This window comes from Sander lucioperca, chromosome 11 (genome assembly GCF_008315115.2).
Source record: "Sander lucioperca isolate FBNREF2018 chromosome 11, SLUC_FBN_1.2, whole genome shotgun sequence".
Lineage (NCBI taxonomy): Eukaryota > Metazoa > Chordata > Actinopteri > Perciformes > Percidae > Sander > Sander lucioperca.
This window is the reverse complement of record NC_050183.1, coordinates 38,048,605-38,063,595: the sequence shown is the minus strand read 5'-3', so window position 1 is coordinate 38,063,595 and position 14,991 is coordinate 38,048,605. Positions and strand designations below refer to the sequence as shown.

General features: G+C 41.4%; 1 protein-coding gene across 1 annotated transcript in view; it reads left to right on the top strand.

Moving 5' to 3' along the window:
• Positions 1–14,291, top strand: part of ell (elongation factor RNA polymerase II) — a 37,020-nt gene extending 22,729 nt beyond the window's left edge. Inside the window, exons 4-12 of the mRNA XM_031318249.2 lie at positions 1,009–1,172; positions 2,434–2,684; positions 2,771–2,895; positions 5,935–6,016; positions 7,718–8,348; positions 8,794–8,860; positions 11,147–11,318; positions 11,447–11,491; positions 11,582–14,291. Of these exons, the coding sequence (XP_031174109.1) occupies positions 1,009–1,172; positions 2,434–2,684; positions 2,771–2,895; positions 5,935–6,016; positions 7,718–8,348; positions 8,794–8,860; positions 11,147–11,318; positions 11,447–11,491; positions 11,582–11,686 (1,642 nt within the window). The 3' untranslated portion in view covers positions 11,687–14,291. The remainder of the gene's footprint in view (positions 1–1,008; positions 1,173–2,433; positions 2,685–2,770; positions 2,896–5,934; positions 6,017–7,717; positions 8,349–8,793; positions 8,861–11,146; positions 11,319–11,446; positions 11,492–11,581) is intronic.
• The last annotated feature ends 700 nt before the right edge of the window (positions 14,292–14,991 follow it).

The window sequence follows — 14,991 nt, the reverse complement described above, 5'->3', positions numbered from 1 at the left end:
TGATACAGGTAAGTAACACGGGATAAAATCCAGTCAAAATTGACCTTTTTACCAATAATTCTTCCAAAATTATTAAATTGAGTTTTTGCAAATTGTGCACAGTTAGAAAATAAGAACCAAGTTGTTCAAAATAGAAGCAACACATGCATTTTTGTTTTTGATATATCTGCAGGGTAAATGACAATAAGTGTAAAACATTAACTTTAATATTTGTAGTACTTGCTCTTGCTGTGTGTGTGTGTTGACTCTTTGTGTCGTAGCAGTGGCAACGACACGACACCTGCTTATGGTGTGGTTCTATCCCCTTCTATGCATCGAGCCCATTCAACTTGTTCTGCACACTTTCTCTGGCCTAACATGCAAACATTTGCTAGTGTCAAAGGGGAAGGAACTAGAAAAACAGACTGGGGAACAACAATAATCTTCTGCCACTCTGACTGTCAAGTTTCTGACCCCATTATTCTTAAAATATATTTAACAAGTGGGTCAGGTGGAGTTTATCCACATCCCTGACTGGATCCTAATCAACCTTGAGTTCAAATCTAAAGCCCAAATGACTCAGCTTCCACTGAGTGCGCCAGCACTGTCTCATTTTCTGCCCTTCCTCATCGACGTGGAGGGGAATCAAAGCGAGCTGGAAAGTCCGGAAAGAATGGGATTTAATGCAGAAGTTAGTCTTACTGTGGAATGGAAATTGAAAAAATAATAGCTGTGGCCTAAGTGGTGTTTAATGGATCTCATCTGGGCAGGAATGCACAGTGAATGGATAGATTATTGCAAATGGTGAGAGATTTAAGGTAAATGCTGAGAATTAACTTGTAGTGGTATGCCCTAAAATATAACATAGGTTAATTTCCTGTCTATCGCAAATAACTGTCAAACTAATCATATAGCACCTTCAAAATAAGTAGAGATTCCCATCCAATCTTTTCCGTTCTCTTTGAATTGAAGCTTCTGGTCACTTTATCCCCGTCTTCCTCTCTCACGATCTCCTCTTTGTTTTGGCAGTGAAGGGAGCATTCAGCTGGATTGTTTGGGTGGGATCCAGGACAAGATTACAGTATGTGCCACAGATGACTCCTACCAGAAGGCCAGGGAAAATATGGCCCAGGTCGAGGAGGAGACTCGCAGTAGGAGTGCTATCGTCATCAAGCCTGGGGGAAGATATGTAGGTGAGGAAACATGGGACAGGCTCATGCAGGCCACCAAATATGCACCGGTCCATTTTCTCAGTCATGGACCTGAAAAGACCAGTATTTAATAACTCAGCTTTTGGTTGATGGTATTTGGGGGAGGTATTTTAATTTAAACACCATAAAGATGATGGGAGTTAACTGGCATCAAGAGACTGGAAGAATTTCTGTACTCTGCAAACAGCCAAATGGCCCATGTGTTTGTGTAGCTTTTCTCTGTTGGTGAATGGGTTCACATCGCACCAGACAGGTTGTTTGGGTCTGGGGCTGAATGGCAGAGGGCCAGCACACTGCCAGCATGCCTCATCTGTAACCAGGACTTTATTGAATTTGATGGTGGTTGCTTCCTCAATGGTTAGCTAATGCGCCACATGCATTGCACACTGATCCTCTTTCTCTCTAAACCCATATACTGTATGTGATTTAAACACACAGAGGCAGAAATGTCCCTGGGCATAACTCCTCAACTTTCTGACTTCTTGATTTGGTCTCTGACCAGCACAATAAACCACATCGTGCTACAAACGCAGTAGAAAACCACAGCAGTCCTGCCTCAGTGCCTGCAAAAAAAGAAATCCAGTGCAAGCCTATTCACTGTTCAGCAGTGAGTCAAAAATTGTCTAGTCCGTGTGTGCTATGGAGCCAAACAGTGTTTCGGACTCAGTAGCAGGCAACACAAGATTCAGCTTGAATCACCTGAAAAAGGTCTCGGTGGGAGACAGTGATAATAGCTGACGTTTGTAATGAAAGATGAGTTTGGTTGGATGGTGGCAGCAGTAAAGATCAGTACATGATACATCTTTTGTGAGTCATCAGCAAGCTCCCTCAGCCATTATAAGTCGCTGAGATAAAAAGATGTTGACAGACATAAATATATTTCTGGCTGAGATTATATATTTTTTGTTCTTAAGAAAACAAACAAGTATTGGCTGCCAGCCAACAAGTCACTTGAGTGCTTTTCTACCGGCACTGGTTTCACTGCTAGATTGTAGTACTAAATTCCTCCTGTGATTTTAAATTGTCAGTCATAGTAAACTGTACTAACTATCTTTTCTTTAGAATGACCACCCTAAAAACTATTTGGTAAGATAAATAAAATTGTCAATTATCAAATAGAAATATTAGGGGAAAAATGTGTTCTGTGTTAAAAGAAAATACTGTGATCACACTGACAAGACTATTCCTTATCCAACTTCTCTGATGTCAACTTACTAATGCCTGTAACTTCTCCACACCTCAGGTAAGAAGGTTCAGATCCGGAAACCGGCGCCTGGCCTCTCAGACGTCGCCCCGTTGCGGAGGACATCTCGGCCTGTCATCATCTCTAGCAGTACGCTAAAGAAGGGCACAGCTCAGCACAGGCCGCTCCGGGAGCGCCTCACACACCTGCTGGCCCTCAAGCCTTACAAGAAGCCTGAGCTGATCCTGAGGTTGCAGAAAGATGGCCTCTTGCCATTAGACAAGGACTCCCTGGATAGCCACCTGCAACAGGTCACACACACACTTATTGCCCTCCGTTGCCTCTCACCAACTGCAGAGGCAAGTAGACTTACCCATGCCTCTTTCTCATTTCCTAGGTGGCGAACTTGAATGGGAAAGACAACACCTTCACATTGAAGGACTTTTTGTATAAGGAGATTCAGAAGGACTGGCCAGGCTACACAGAAGGAGACCAGCAGCTTCTTAAGAGAATCCTGTTTAAGTACGTCAGAGATGTGGATGACTCTCACTTTAATCATCATCACATCACACTATTCTGATGAGGATTCTCATCAGCTATAAATCAGTCATGCTTATATCAGTCTAGTCTACTGTCCTATAAATGGTCAGTTCTTTGTTTTGTTTTTTTGCGATGTTTGTGACCGCACATACCAGCAGCCCGAGGTCCCTTAGCTTCTGAGAAACAATAGCCAATATTGTAGCATTGAAAAGATTTTTTTGTGTGTGCGACTTTGGTACATCAGATATACTTACATTATATTTGCTTTAGCTTGGTAGACTATTGTCAAGTTTGACAGATTTGTGACACTGCAAAGCACCTTGTTTTGTTGTTGTGTTGACACTGTGGCGAGGGTGAGGCCACAGGGAGATGGCTCTGGTATGTGAGCATCGTAGAGCTGCCAAGCTTTGTAGAGAAATGGCCTTCTAAAGGACTGACAACTGTGTGCAAAATATTTCCTTTTTAATATCTTGGTACATAACCAATGGAGATTGTGGTGTATGAGATATGATAAGGAAATATAAGGCTGCCTTGGATTGAATTGTGTGCACTTGAAATTATGTAATACATGAGGTATGGTTGTGTAAACCCCACCCGTGCTATTTGTTACACTGGCAGGTGTGTTTCTGTGCGTCCACAGGACGTTTTCTGTGTGCTCCACTGAATTTCGTCTTAAGTGTTGTATTTGTTGACAGCATGAGCTGCTGGCCCTCTTCCCAGTGGAAAAATCTGGTTTCTGAGGATCTGGGACACTAAGGAAAAGCAAGCTCCCAGCTAGCTATATATAGACCAGGCAGCAATGCTCCAGTGCTCAGTTTGTGTTTATGTAGTGGACTCAAGAATAGCTCCTATTCTCCATGATCAACTTAGTTTTACCTGTGGGTAAACTCTTAAGGCAGCTAAAGTGTTTGCTTTGTGTTGAGACTGCTACTGACATAGTATTATGGTATGTTTCGTGTTGTATTGGGTTTTTGAAAGGTGTTTTTATTTTTGGTATTTTATTCTCATCTACATATATAGATAACTAAAATTCCTTACAATTTAAAAAAAAATAAATAAATAAATAAATGAAAGAAAAAAAAAAGATAGATAGATAGATAGATAGATAGATAGATATAGTTATATATATATATATATATATAGATATATAGTTAAAAAAGTTTCCCAAAGTTGGCATTTATTTATAAGTATGTACTAGGATTTAATTTATTTCTGGCCACTCTGTGTAATTTCTGTGTATACATGCTTGTATTTTGTATGCATATTCACACATACTTGCTCCCTAACCGTGTGTCTCACTTTTAACTATACTTTGAGCTCTGTTTGTGAGTTTATCAGCTAACTAATAGCCTCCCACCTAATATCACCTCACCCTCGCCAGCTCCTCCAGAGTTTTGAGCTAATGCAGTCAGTCACGCAGGAGTAGCATAGCAACACGACTGGAACGCACATGATGCAACAGTGTTCCAGCACATGCTGATTCGTGTGTGATGTGGCGCCCGTCCAAGGTTCAGCCATATCGTTTCGGCCTGCTGTCTCAATCGTAGCTCATGCTTGTCCGTTATCTGACTGTCCCCACCACACACACACACACACACACACACACACACACACACACACACACACACACACACACACACACACACACACACACACACACACACACACACACACTTACACTTTGATTGAACTAGGGTGGGGAATTGACTAGACTTGGTGTACCCAGCTGCCCCCTTCTGATAATGTCATCAGCTGTGACAGCAGCATCTCTACATCTGCAAAGTGCTTTTTAACATGTCCTGTTTGTGGCAGTGGCTTCTTTGTTTGTGCGGTAAACCTTTAAACCAGAGCTAGAACTGTCTGATCAAGCAAGCATACTGAAATTCCGCTTTAATGATTAATTCTTCACTGTGTGTAAATCTAATGTTTTAAAACAAGACTGGATCAACGGAATGGTTGTCATGCTGAGAATTAACCATGGCTTGGCAGAGTTGGTTAAGCACTATTTATCTTGGTTGGATAGCTGTTATTTGGCACCAATCTTTTGTTTTGACACTTCTGCTGTTTGACATATTATTCTGGTACATAATGAGGTCAGAGTTTAGTGCATCATAATCAATCTGAGGCTCTGTTCACACGTGGCACTAAGATGGTTCTTGGCTCATAATACAGGTGTAAAGACCGCAGAGTGACTCAAGCCTCTCGTGGAAGTGGTCAGGGTCAGGGTAGTCGAGTGGTATGAAAACAAGTAGTGCAGTACGTCCCTGATCCCATCGGATGACCAAGTAGTCAACTTTGTACTGTGCATATTGTCTGGTAAACCTCCCAAACAACATCCATGCCCAAAGTGGGCTCTGTCAATGTAGAGTGTCCTGCCACTTTCTCACTCGTCTTGAACTAGCTGCCAAAATTGTTAAATGTCTGTGAGATGACTTGTATTCTACTGTAGAGAAGAAAATACAGCAGAATTGGATTATTAAACTGGTATGAAACTGGTAAACAAAGTTCTTTTTTTTCTGTCCATTTTTGAACATGAAGTGTGTGGTTATGATAAAGTGCTGCTTTGTCAAGTAGGCCCTTATTTGCTCTGTTGTCATGGCTACCCTCTCAGCTTCACAAAGCAATTGTTGTAACTTGTTTTTAAATGTCCTTATAAATCTGTAGAGTTAGCTTGTCACTGAGGAAATGGCAGGCAGCTATGTAGTTTGTACTTTTGCTCGAGTATTTTCAACCTCAAAGGGCACAAATCGCCATGATGGCTTTAGCTTTTGATGTGTTAGTCAAACCAGTAAGCAACACTTTGCACTGGATGAACAGTCAGATATACTGTAGTTGAAGACTCTGACGTTGCTACATTAGTGCAGATGGAAATGCTGTGTACTTCAACAGGTAGTTGGACAGATAAAGTAGTGTTCCTACAGCGCTGGTATGCAGTTTACAGTTTTGATTCTGCAGAAATTACATCACGTTTTTTTTTGTGTGTGTGTGCATTTGTTCATACATGCATGTGTTCACTTTTAGAAAACAGAGCCAGGCCCAGAACAGCTCTGCCCCTCCACTGGAGAGCCCGCCCAAAGAGCTGGCCAGCAGCTCGCCATCTCAGGTGAGCTTCCTGTTTGCTCTTCTACCTTTCTCTCACTTCCACACACTTCCTTTATCCCTAAGTTCCCACTCTGCTCTTAATTGTGTAATGTTAACGACTTTCAAGTACTTTTTGTTCTTTTAAAAAAAAAAAAAAAAAAAAGGATCTTACGATTTCAACAGCGTTTATTTCACAATTTTATTAGTAATTTCTAGACTGTTACTGAGCTCTCAAACTGCTTGATGTTAATTCAGTTGAGTCAAGTGGTAGGGGAACTTTCCACCTTTTCTACCCACAGCCTACTAACTGGGTTGTCCCTGCAGTCTGCTGGTTTCTGCTATTTGCCATGGAGGGTTTTTCTAAATCGTCTGGCTCCCTCCAAACTAATTTCTGTTTCCTCTCTTGTCTTTTCAGTGAATTTCACTTGCAGTTCATGTTTTCTTAACTGGTTCCAGTTGAACAGAATTACTTACCAATGGTTGTTTTGAGCTCTTCAAGAACCTTTAAAAAATATACATTGTTTGCATGAGTACTAAAGCTTTGTTATGAAACCAAATGGCCCCCATGGTACATTTTATTTTAGTGGAACTCATTGCATAATTCCATTTTTCATATTTCTTGTCCTGCCGCTCTGTTTTTAGGTCAGCCCAGACTCCCGAGATTACCCATTGTTTGCACTTCCATTAGGTAGAGGAAGGAGGAGCTGCTCTGTTTATATTAATAGCTCCTTCCTCTAAGATTCTTCTCACCTCAGACACCTCTATGTATGGCCCTTCCTTTCCGCTACCTCCCTCAGTAAACACAGTACACAAACACAAGCAAACAGTACCCCAGGCTCTCTAGATTCATTGGTATAAAAAGAGAGCACCACAGCAGGTTTAAGCTGTGTGTAAATCTCAGATAGGTGAGGGATGGATTAGGGAGAGCTGCAAGGCAAACAGGGCGAGACCATGTCCACACAAAAACCGATAAATGCAAAAATAACTAGCTTTTTCAAAAAGTTTTCCGTTTACACTGGAATACAGAAATAAAATCTAAAATCTCCATCTTCATCTTTTGTTAGGGGAAAACATAACATTGTGCATTATAGCCATCACCTGAAGTGGGACTGTGGCTCTCAGTCCCACTTTGTTCTGCAGCCTCATGCTCTCCGTGATCACAGAAATTTGGCCTCGTTTTTCCCTGTCCGCACTATATTACAGCGTTGTTGTTTTTTTCACTCTGCAGTGTTGTCATATAGCAGTTTTTGGGTGTAAAAAAAGTGTAGGAAGATGACCCACAAAGTGTGGAGATAGTCTCGAGACCTTTCAGACCCAAACGGAACTCCTCACTGGTTCTGCTGTTGTTACAGAACCCCAAAGTATCCTGTTGGGATAGCCAACACACAGTGATTGGGTCAGCCACTCCCAAAGACATTAGTGTGGGCTTGGTCAAACAGGGCCTGTAATTCTAGTCTGTAATTTAATCCCTGGCAAAAAAAAAAAAGACAACAGTCATCGTGTTCTCAGTGCTGCTCTTTCTTATTTTTCAGTGTTGCTTTCTCCATCTATCTGCTGGTACTAGATCCTCTTCTCTGTTCACTCCCTTGTCATCCACTCTTCAAACCATTTTTGTTTGCTCAGACCATGATTGCATTTTTTTCTTACTCTCTCTGAGGTGAATTGAATTCATATTGAACCCCATTTCAGGTTCTGCTACTAAAATTGCTATTTTCTTTGCCAGAAACGGCCCCCTGCGGACTTCATCGACCCTCTTGCCAACAAAAAGCCCAGGATATCGCATCTCGCCAGCAAAGCTGCAACAGCTCCAGTTAATGGCAAGCTCAGCTCCTCCAACGGGAGAGGGGAGGCAGGTGGAGTGCAGGCAGGTGAAGCACAGGCAGGAGTGGCGGTTTCTATGTCAGACGGCGGCTTGACGTCCAGCTCCCAGCAGCTCCCCGTGCTGGACATCCCTCGTCCTTTCGAAGCACTGTCAGATGTCAGCAATGACTCCAGCAACAACGGGAGAGATTGTGACTCTCAGGAAACCGCAGTGTCCGAGAGGCTCAGCCAACCTCCTTCGTTGTTCACGGGCTCAACAATGCTCACCGCGCCCAGCATCGGCACATCATCTCCAGGACACACAGGCGCCGATGGCCCTCGGGACAAGAGCCCTTCATCCTTCAACAACAAGTCCAGGAAGAAGTCCAAAAAGCATAAAGACAAGGAGAAGAGCAAAGACAAGGAGAGGGTGAGAGAAAGGGCGCAGGAGAAGGAGAGGAAGAGTCGTGGGGAGCGTGTGCCTGAGCCTAACCGAGCCTGTGGGATGAGCCCAGGAAACCTCACAAGCAACAGTATTCCACACAAAAGCACAGGTGAGAGGAACAAAAACACACACATCATTCCTACCATTCTTCTGCACAAAATGTCTTATTTACTACATTCAGTTTCACAGATCTTGCATCACATAAGAGATTTCTGAATAAAAGTAGTACTTTATATGTGGATGGACACCAGTTAGTCATCACTATGAGTAGGTGATGTGTCATGTAGCCAGTACGTGACTCGCCAATTGAACAGAGACACCTGCTGTTTAGCTTTATGCCTTCAATAACCTTAAATAAACGCCTGTGAGTCCAACTGGCAGATAGTATCTTCAGAGGATTAATGATGGAAACAGTAACTAATTATAAATAATGATCATTTTGTGGTGTTGCCTTTCCAGTTGTTTTTTTTTTCCCCTCTCTTTCAGGCAGAGACGCAGCAAAGATAACTTATTCAGATGAATTCCCTTTTCTAACTGCGTGACTCTGTTTTCAGATCTAAATGGAATGTGCAACAGTACCAGTATTTCTACGTCATCACCTGAGGTGGCAGACTATTTATTGTGAGTATTTAAAGTGCCCATATTATGAAAAAATCACCTTTTCTGGGATTTGGGGTGTTATTTTGTGTCTCTGGTGCTTCCACACGCATACAAACTTGGAAAAAAAAACCATCCATGCTGTTTTGAGTGAGATACGGGTTTCTGAATGTGTCCTGCCTTCAGTCTCCGGTTGAGCTGTTCAAAATCTGCACAGCTTTCTACGTAACTAGCCGAGACGAGGGGCCTAGGGGGCTAACCGTTAGCATGCTAGTGCTAGCATGCTAGTGCTAGCATGCTAGCGCTAGCATGCTAGCTCGTTCTCAATGGCAAAACACTGCTACAACACATACAAATTCACTCTAATCAGGGTGGGAAATTAGCACCTGCCACCAGCCAATGGCGGGTACTTTTTCAAAGAATGCTGTTGCTAAGAAACAATGCACAATGCTTATAGGAGTCGCGTTACGTTACTGCTAATGAATGCCCAACATTTCCGGATTTTGCTGTTTCATAATAAAAACATTCAAATACCAAAATAACGGAGGACTTTTATTGTGAAGAACTTATAGGAAATGAAACCGTTCACAGCCGGGGCTTTGACCATGCATATTTCCGTCAACTCCAGACTTTTGTCAAGTAGTTTTCAGCGCTAGTCCGTGACACCATGTAGCTGAGCTGAGGTACAGACGAAACGAAGGTTATCGGTTAAAAACATGTGGCGACATATCCCCGGTGTTAAGAGGCCCGCCGGAGTCCACATTAGCTACGAATGTACAAACTGTTGAGGGCGAAGTAAAGAAAAAGAGAAGGTAGCCTACTTTTCGAACAAGTGGCGCATTGACAAAACGTACAGCGAAAGACCATGCAAAACATTTTGGACCGTCCTGCCAACCTGTATTAAACATCAATGTACGCTGTAACGATTTTTCAGTCGCTGAAAGCTGCTGCTGTTTTAATCCTGTCGGTTCTCTGCTGCTCAGTTCCCCACACACACACCCACACCCACACCCACACCCACCCACACCCACACCCACACCCACACTGGATGCAGGAAAAAAACTGAGATGAGACGTACACGATGACCTAAATTGAGGACAGCTACGGTCGTTATTGTAAGTGCAATGATAAGTTAAAGTCCAATAAGTAATTTATCAAACCGTATGAATGTGTGTCCCAGGCCAGGTTAAGGAATTAACTAACAATGTAAAGATCAACAAGCCACTGACAGAAATGTTCAAATTTGATTCATTCAATAAATTATAATTTTGTGTCTTAAACCCACCAGCCATTTTCATATTATACCAACATTTGCAGCATCCTGAGCCTTTTTGATAAGGTTACTAGGAAAACTCAGCCCAGGGTAATTTTATTCTCCCCAAAATAAGTTTCCTTTTTATTTTTAAAGCACTTTACAAAAAAGCAGCTTTCACTGTCTCTCGCAACTTCATTGCAACAAAAATACAAAAGACATCGCAACTTTTATCATGGTCTTGCAGGCTTTTTTCACATCACTTTTTATTTGCCTATATTAATAAAATATGTATTAATAATAAAAAATAATGTATTGAAGCAATTCAAAATATGCTAGTGCACTTTCTTTTATAAATTTGAATTCCGGAAAAAGTGGCTGGTAAAAAATATAAGTGGCTGGTAAAATTAGGCATCCACCAGCCACAGCGGCTGTTAAAAGTTAATTTCCCACCCTGACCCTAATCTACAAAATAAATTGTATAGAACTACTTACATGTCCCTGTTCTGCAGGTATTCCACACAAAGTTGGAAGTGCGCCCTCGTTTAGAAGAAGTCTCCCGGCTAATCCTGCCTTGCACAGGCCGAAGTTGCAGAAACAGCTAGCTAGCTCATGTAGTCCTTACCTAGCTACTGCGCATGTGCAACAGACAACAAAGATGTTACAGCAGTGAGAGGTCTCACTCTGTAGCTAAAACAGAGACCTGAACACAGGGTGAAAAGAGGAGCTGCAGCAATGTGCAGTACTACAAAAATATGGTGTCTTTTGAAAATGTAACCATGTAAACCTATTCTGATACAATCTCAAATTACAATTATGAACCTGAAAATGAGCATAATATGGCCACTTTAACGCCGTTGTGTCGAACGGTTTTAGACTTTTAAAACCCCTGGGATAAATTAATTTCATTGGTTTGTGTCGGTACCTCTCATTGAGTCTCCCTGTAATAAGCATTGCTCCTCTCACTTGAGTGCCGGTGTTGATTTTCTATATACAGTATACTTTGTGACTTTCTCCCGAATTCTCTTTTCAGTAACTTTCCCTTATTTCCATCCTAGGAAGTACACGGTGATCAGCTCTCCGGAGCAACGTCAGAGGTATAAAAACGATTTCAACGCAGAGTACAGTGAGTACCGGGGTCTGCATGCTCGGATAGAGGGCATCACCCGGCAGTTCACTGTGCTTGACAATGAGCTCAAACAGCTCCATCAAGGCACAGACAAGTACAAGGTACATTTCCTAAAGCGCACACACACAAATCTGCTATTTTTGTTAGAAAATATTCTTAATAACTAAGAAGATGCCCAGTTTTATTCCTATCCCTTATCCTTTTTTGTGTGTGTGTGTTCTCTCCACAGACAATCCACAATCAGATACTTCAAGAGTATCATAAAATAAAAAAGGTAAGTTTAAGTCCTGCTATATCAGATATTGATGGCTTAAAGTATGTTAGTAGATTATCAGATTGTGACTCTCTTTCATATCCCTTGCAGACTAATCCAAACTATAGCCAAGAGAAGAACCGCTGTGAATATCTACACAACAAACTGGCATATATAAAGAGACTTATTGCCGAGTACGATCAACAGCAACTTTAAAAGTAGTTAGTAGACATTGTTTCCCTGTTGTCTCTGGAAACCAAGCAGATAAAGGAAAACTCTGGATTCCGCCTGTGCTAAAAAAAAAAATAAAAAAATATGTTCTCATGGAAGACGCCATGAAAGGAGTATTCCACTCATTGGGGCCAAAGGCTCTAATGAGGACTAAGCAGGACACTCAATCTTTTTCCTTATTTTTTTTCTTATTTTTTATTTTTATTTTTATTTTTTTTTTTCATTTATTTTTTGGAAGATGGGGTTGTGCCTAGAGTGGCCAGGCCCGTCTGTGTAGTTACAATGCATTAAGAAATATAGGTTCTGTGTGGCTTTGTTTTTCTCAACAGCCCACCCTGCTTATAGTGCACAGAGGTCTGAAAGAGTCAAACATGGGAACTTTCCTACTTTCTTGGGGACACTGAGATGGAAACTGCAGATTGTATGCCAAATGCAACTCATATGTTTTTGAGTAAAGAAATGATGCATCAGTTTTCCCCACGTGCTGAATCGAATGGTTATGACGTTGGAAGTTATTTCTCCGTTTTTCTTTATTTATTTTTGACACTTAAATTGGAGGAATGAGTCTGTTTTACACTCCTCAATATCAGTACTTAAAAAGCTGTCTCTCTTTTCTGTCCTCACATCTTGAATGTCAGCCAGTATTTTATTCAGAAGCTGCCTTGCCCATCTTATTGTCAGTCTGTTGGCATTAATTATATTTTTCTCCTTTTTAAAGAGGTGCAGATATCACTATTGATTAAATCAAGCGGAGGCATCTAAATGCACACAGTCGGACGCAGGTTTGTGCATATGTTTTGAAAGTTTCCAGTCACTCTTGAGCTGTAGGTTTTTTTTGAACACAGTCCTCACTCAGCCGTGACGAACTGCTGTGCACGTTCATCGGTTACAGCAGTGGTCCTTAGTTATGGTTCATCATAATGTATCAGTCAAAAACTATATTTAGCTCCTTAATTGGTTGTCTCTCCAGTTTAGGTCATGATGGCTTTTGTAGCAATAGAATTATTCAAAGTTATCTGAAGAGTTGATTGCCAGCTCTGCCCTTCATCACGCTTCAGAAGATCCTGTAATTGTAAGGTGATGCAGACGAGGGGGGGGGCTCTGCAGGCTTTTTCTTTTCATCTTTAAAACACGATCAACAGATCTGATATCTCCTAAGTTACCATCGTTGTCCCCTTTTTAATTATGTTAAAATAGTGTTTACAGTGTCTTTAAAAAGACCACATTTTTAGTTTTTGTCTGCTCACTGACCCACGTGATAGTCCATCGAGACGACTGTTAAGATGAAGCCATCCTTGATCATCTCCCAGGCGGAGGCCTCTCGGAGGAGGAAGGCGCTCACCTGCGACCAGTTTTTGCCTTTTCAAATGTGATGTCAGATATTCACGGAGGTTGACCTGAGATCTATATCCCGGATCAGCTCTCCACTCGTGAGAAGCGTCAAGACGCATCCGAAGACGAATTAGAACTGCTGTATCGGAACTTAACCTGATGAACAAAGCGAGTTGAGTTTAGTCAGCGAATGCGTTTCTTATATCGATCTTTTTATGTGAATATGAAAAATCAGCACTTTTTCTCCTGATCTTGCTGTTACTGGGGGTGAGGGTTTGTCCAAATGACTCTTTGTCCATCAGAGTGCATGCTTTATGAATGTGTTACAATGGACAGTCTTTGTATCTTTACTTGAAGGAAAAAAAAAAAAAAAACTGCCCAAGGATATCGAAAGCCAAGCAAAGGCCTAGTCCAACCGAATTTAGTATCTTATCAATTCGACGTGGCTCTGACCAGCATGTATACCAAAGTGCTTACCAAGTGGGATGAAACTTAAACGCTCTACCAAATGTTGGCAAAGGAATATGTCGCAGTATTCTCTTACTTCCTGTTATAATTTCATTCGTCATAATTTATCACCGAGGAAACTTATTTAGTGTTTTCTTGGGAGAAGTCAGAGGAGGCTCCTTTGCTCCAGATGGGATTTGCATGACTGGGCTTAAGTTTTTAAATGTAATGCCAGGTTTCAGATTATATCACTCTCCTAATGCAAACACTACATTAAGGCCAATGCTCCCACCTCATCACACCGATCCTGCTGGGTCTAGGCTGAGGCTGGATTCGGGACTTGATGTCTGCAGGGACGTAAAGTGTAATGGTGATTGTCATGTTACCAGAATCCGCATCGCCCAGTACTGCAACCTTTTTAACAAGAAGACACTTTTCAACTCTCTTACTGTATCTTGTTTTCGCGAAACATTCTGACATGATTACTGTATTACACCTCTATTACGGTCAAACTCCATTGTGAATGAGTTCATCAGTGAACACATTTTGCTTCGGCGGAGAGCAAACTGTTTGAAAGTATCGATATGCCAGCACAGGAGTGCCGTTGTTATGAGTTGATTGTGCCAAAATGACCTGTTGTATAGGTTTTTCTTTTCTTTTCTCTGAGTATATACATGCTGCTGTATAAGCAAGGAGGAATTTTGGCGATAAAACCCAAAGCACGCTTTTTGAAAACCATAAGGGACTGGGACTGAAATTGATCTTTGTTTCAATAAAATTCTTTAAAATCCTTATTTGTGAAATTCTGAAACCGTTGTTGCTGTCCATTATTGTAATGCAGTTTAATTAGTTGGTGCATATAAGACTGAGATTTTGGTTTATTTTGAGCACAAATCTTACATTGTTTTGGAGTATGTGTGTGTGTGTGTATGTGTGTATGTATGTAGCTTCAGATTCTCTTTTATAGTAGTTTTATGGTATGCAATATCCAGGCTTGATGTCTCAGTGTGCGTTCCTTTGTCATCATGTCATATCTTGACATTCTGTCTTTGACATAGTCTAAAGATGTAACTTTGTCCATAGGAAAGCACACTGAGACATCAAGTCTGGATACTGCATACCATAAAACTACTATAAATGAGAAGCTGAAGCTGCTATTCTTTATCTGTTTAATGGACTAACATTTGTTTACAATTACTGAGGCCTGTAGTTAAGAGGGTGTCCTGTAGATGGCAGCAGTTTCACACTTTGTTTCTAAAGCCTCCACACAGTGCTGGCACACCTTGTTTTTGTTAAAAAAATTTTTTTAAAAAAGCTACAAATTCAATAGAAACATTTGGATCCCTCTGCTCACGCCAGTTTGCATTGTTTCTCATTGGAGGTAAAGTGTTACATACGGTTAGTGACACCCTCTGGAATCAGTTTGGCAAGGGGATGATGGAAAAGGGGTTAGTTAAACCCCTCCTTTAGTATTCAGGGTGTTTGTGCAGTCTGTAGGATTGTGTATGTGT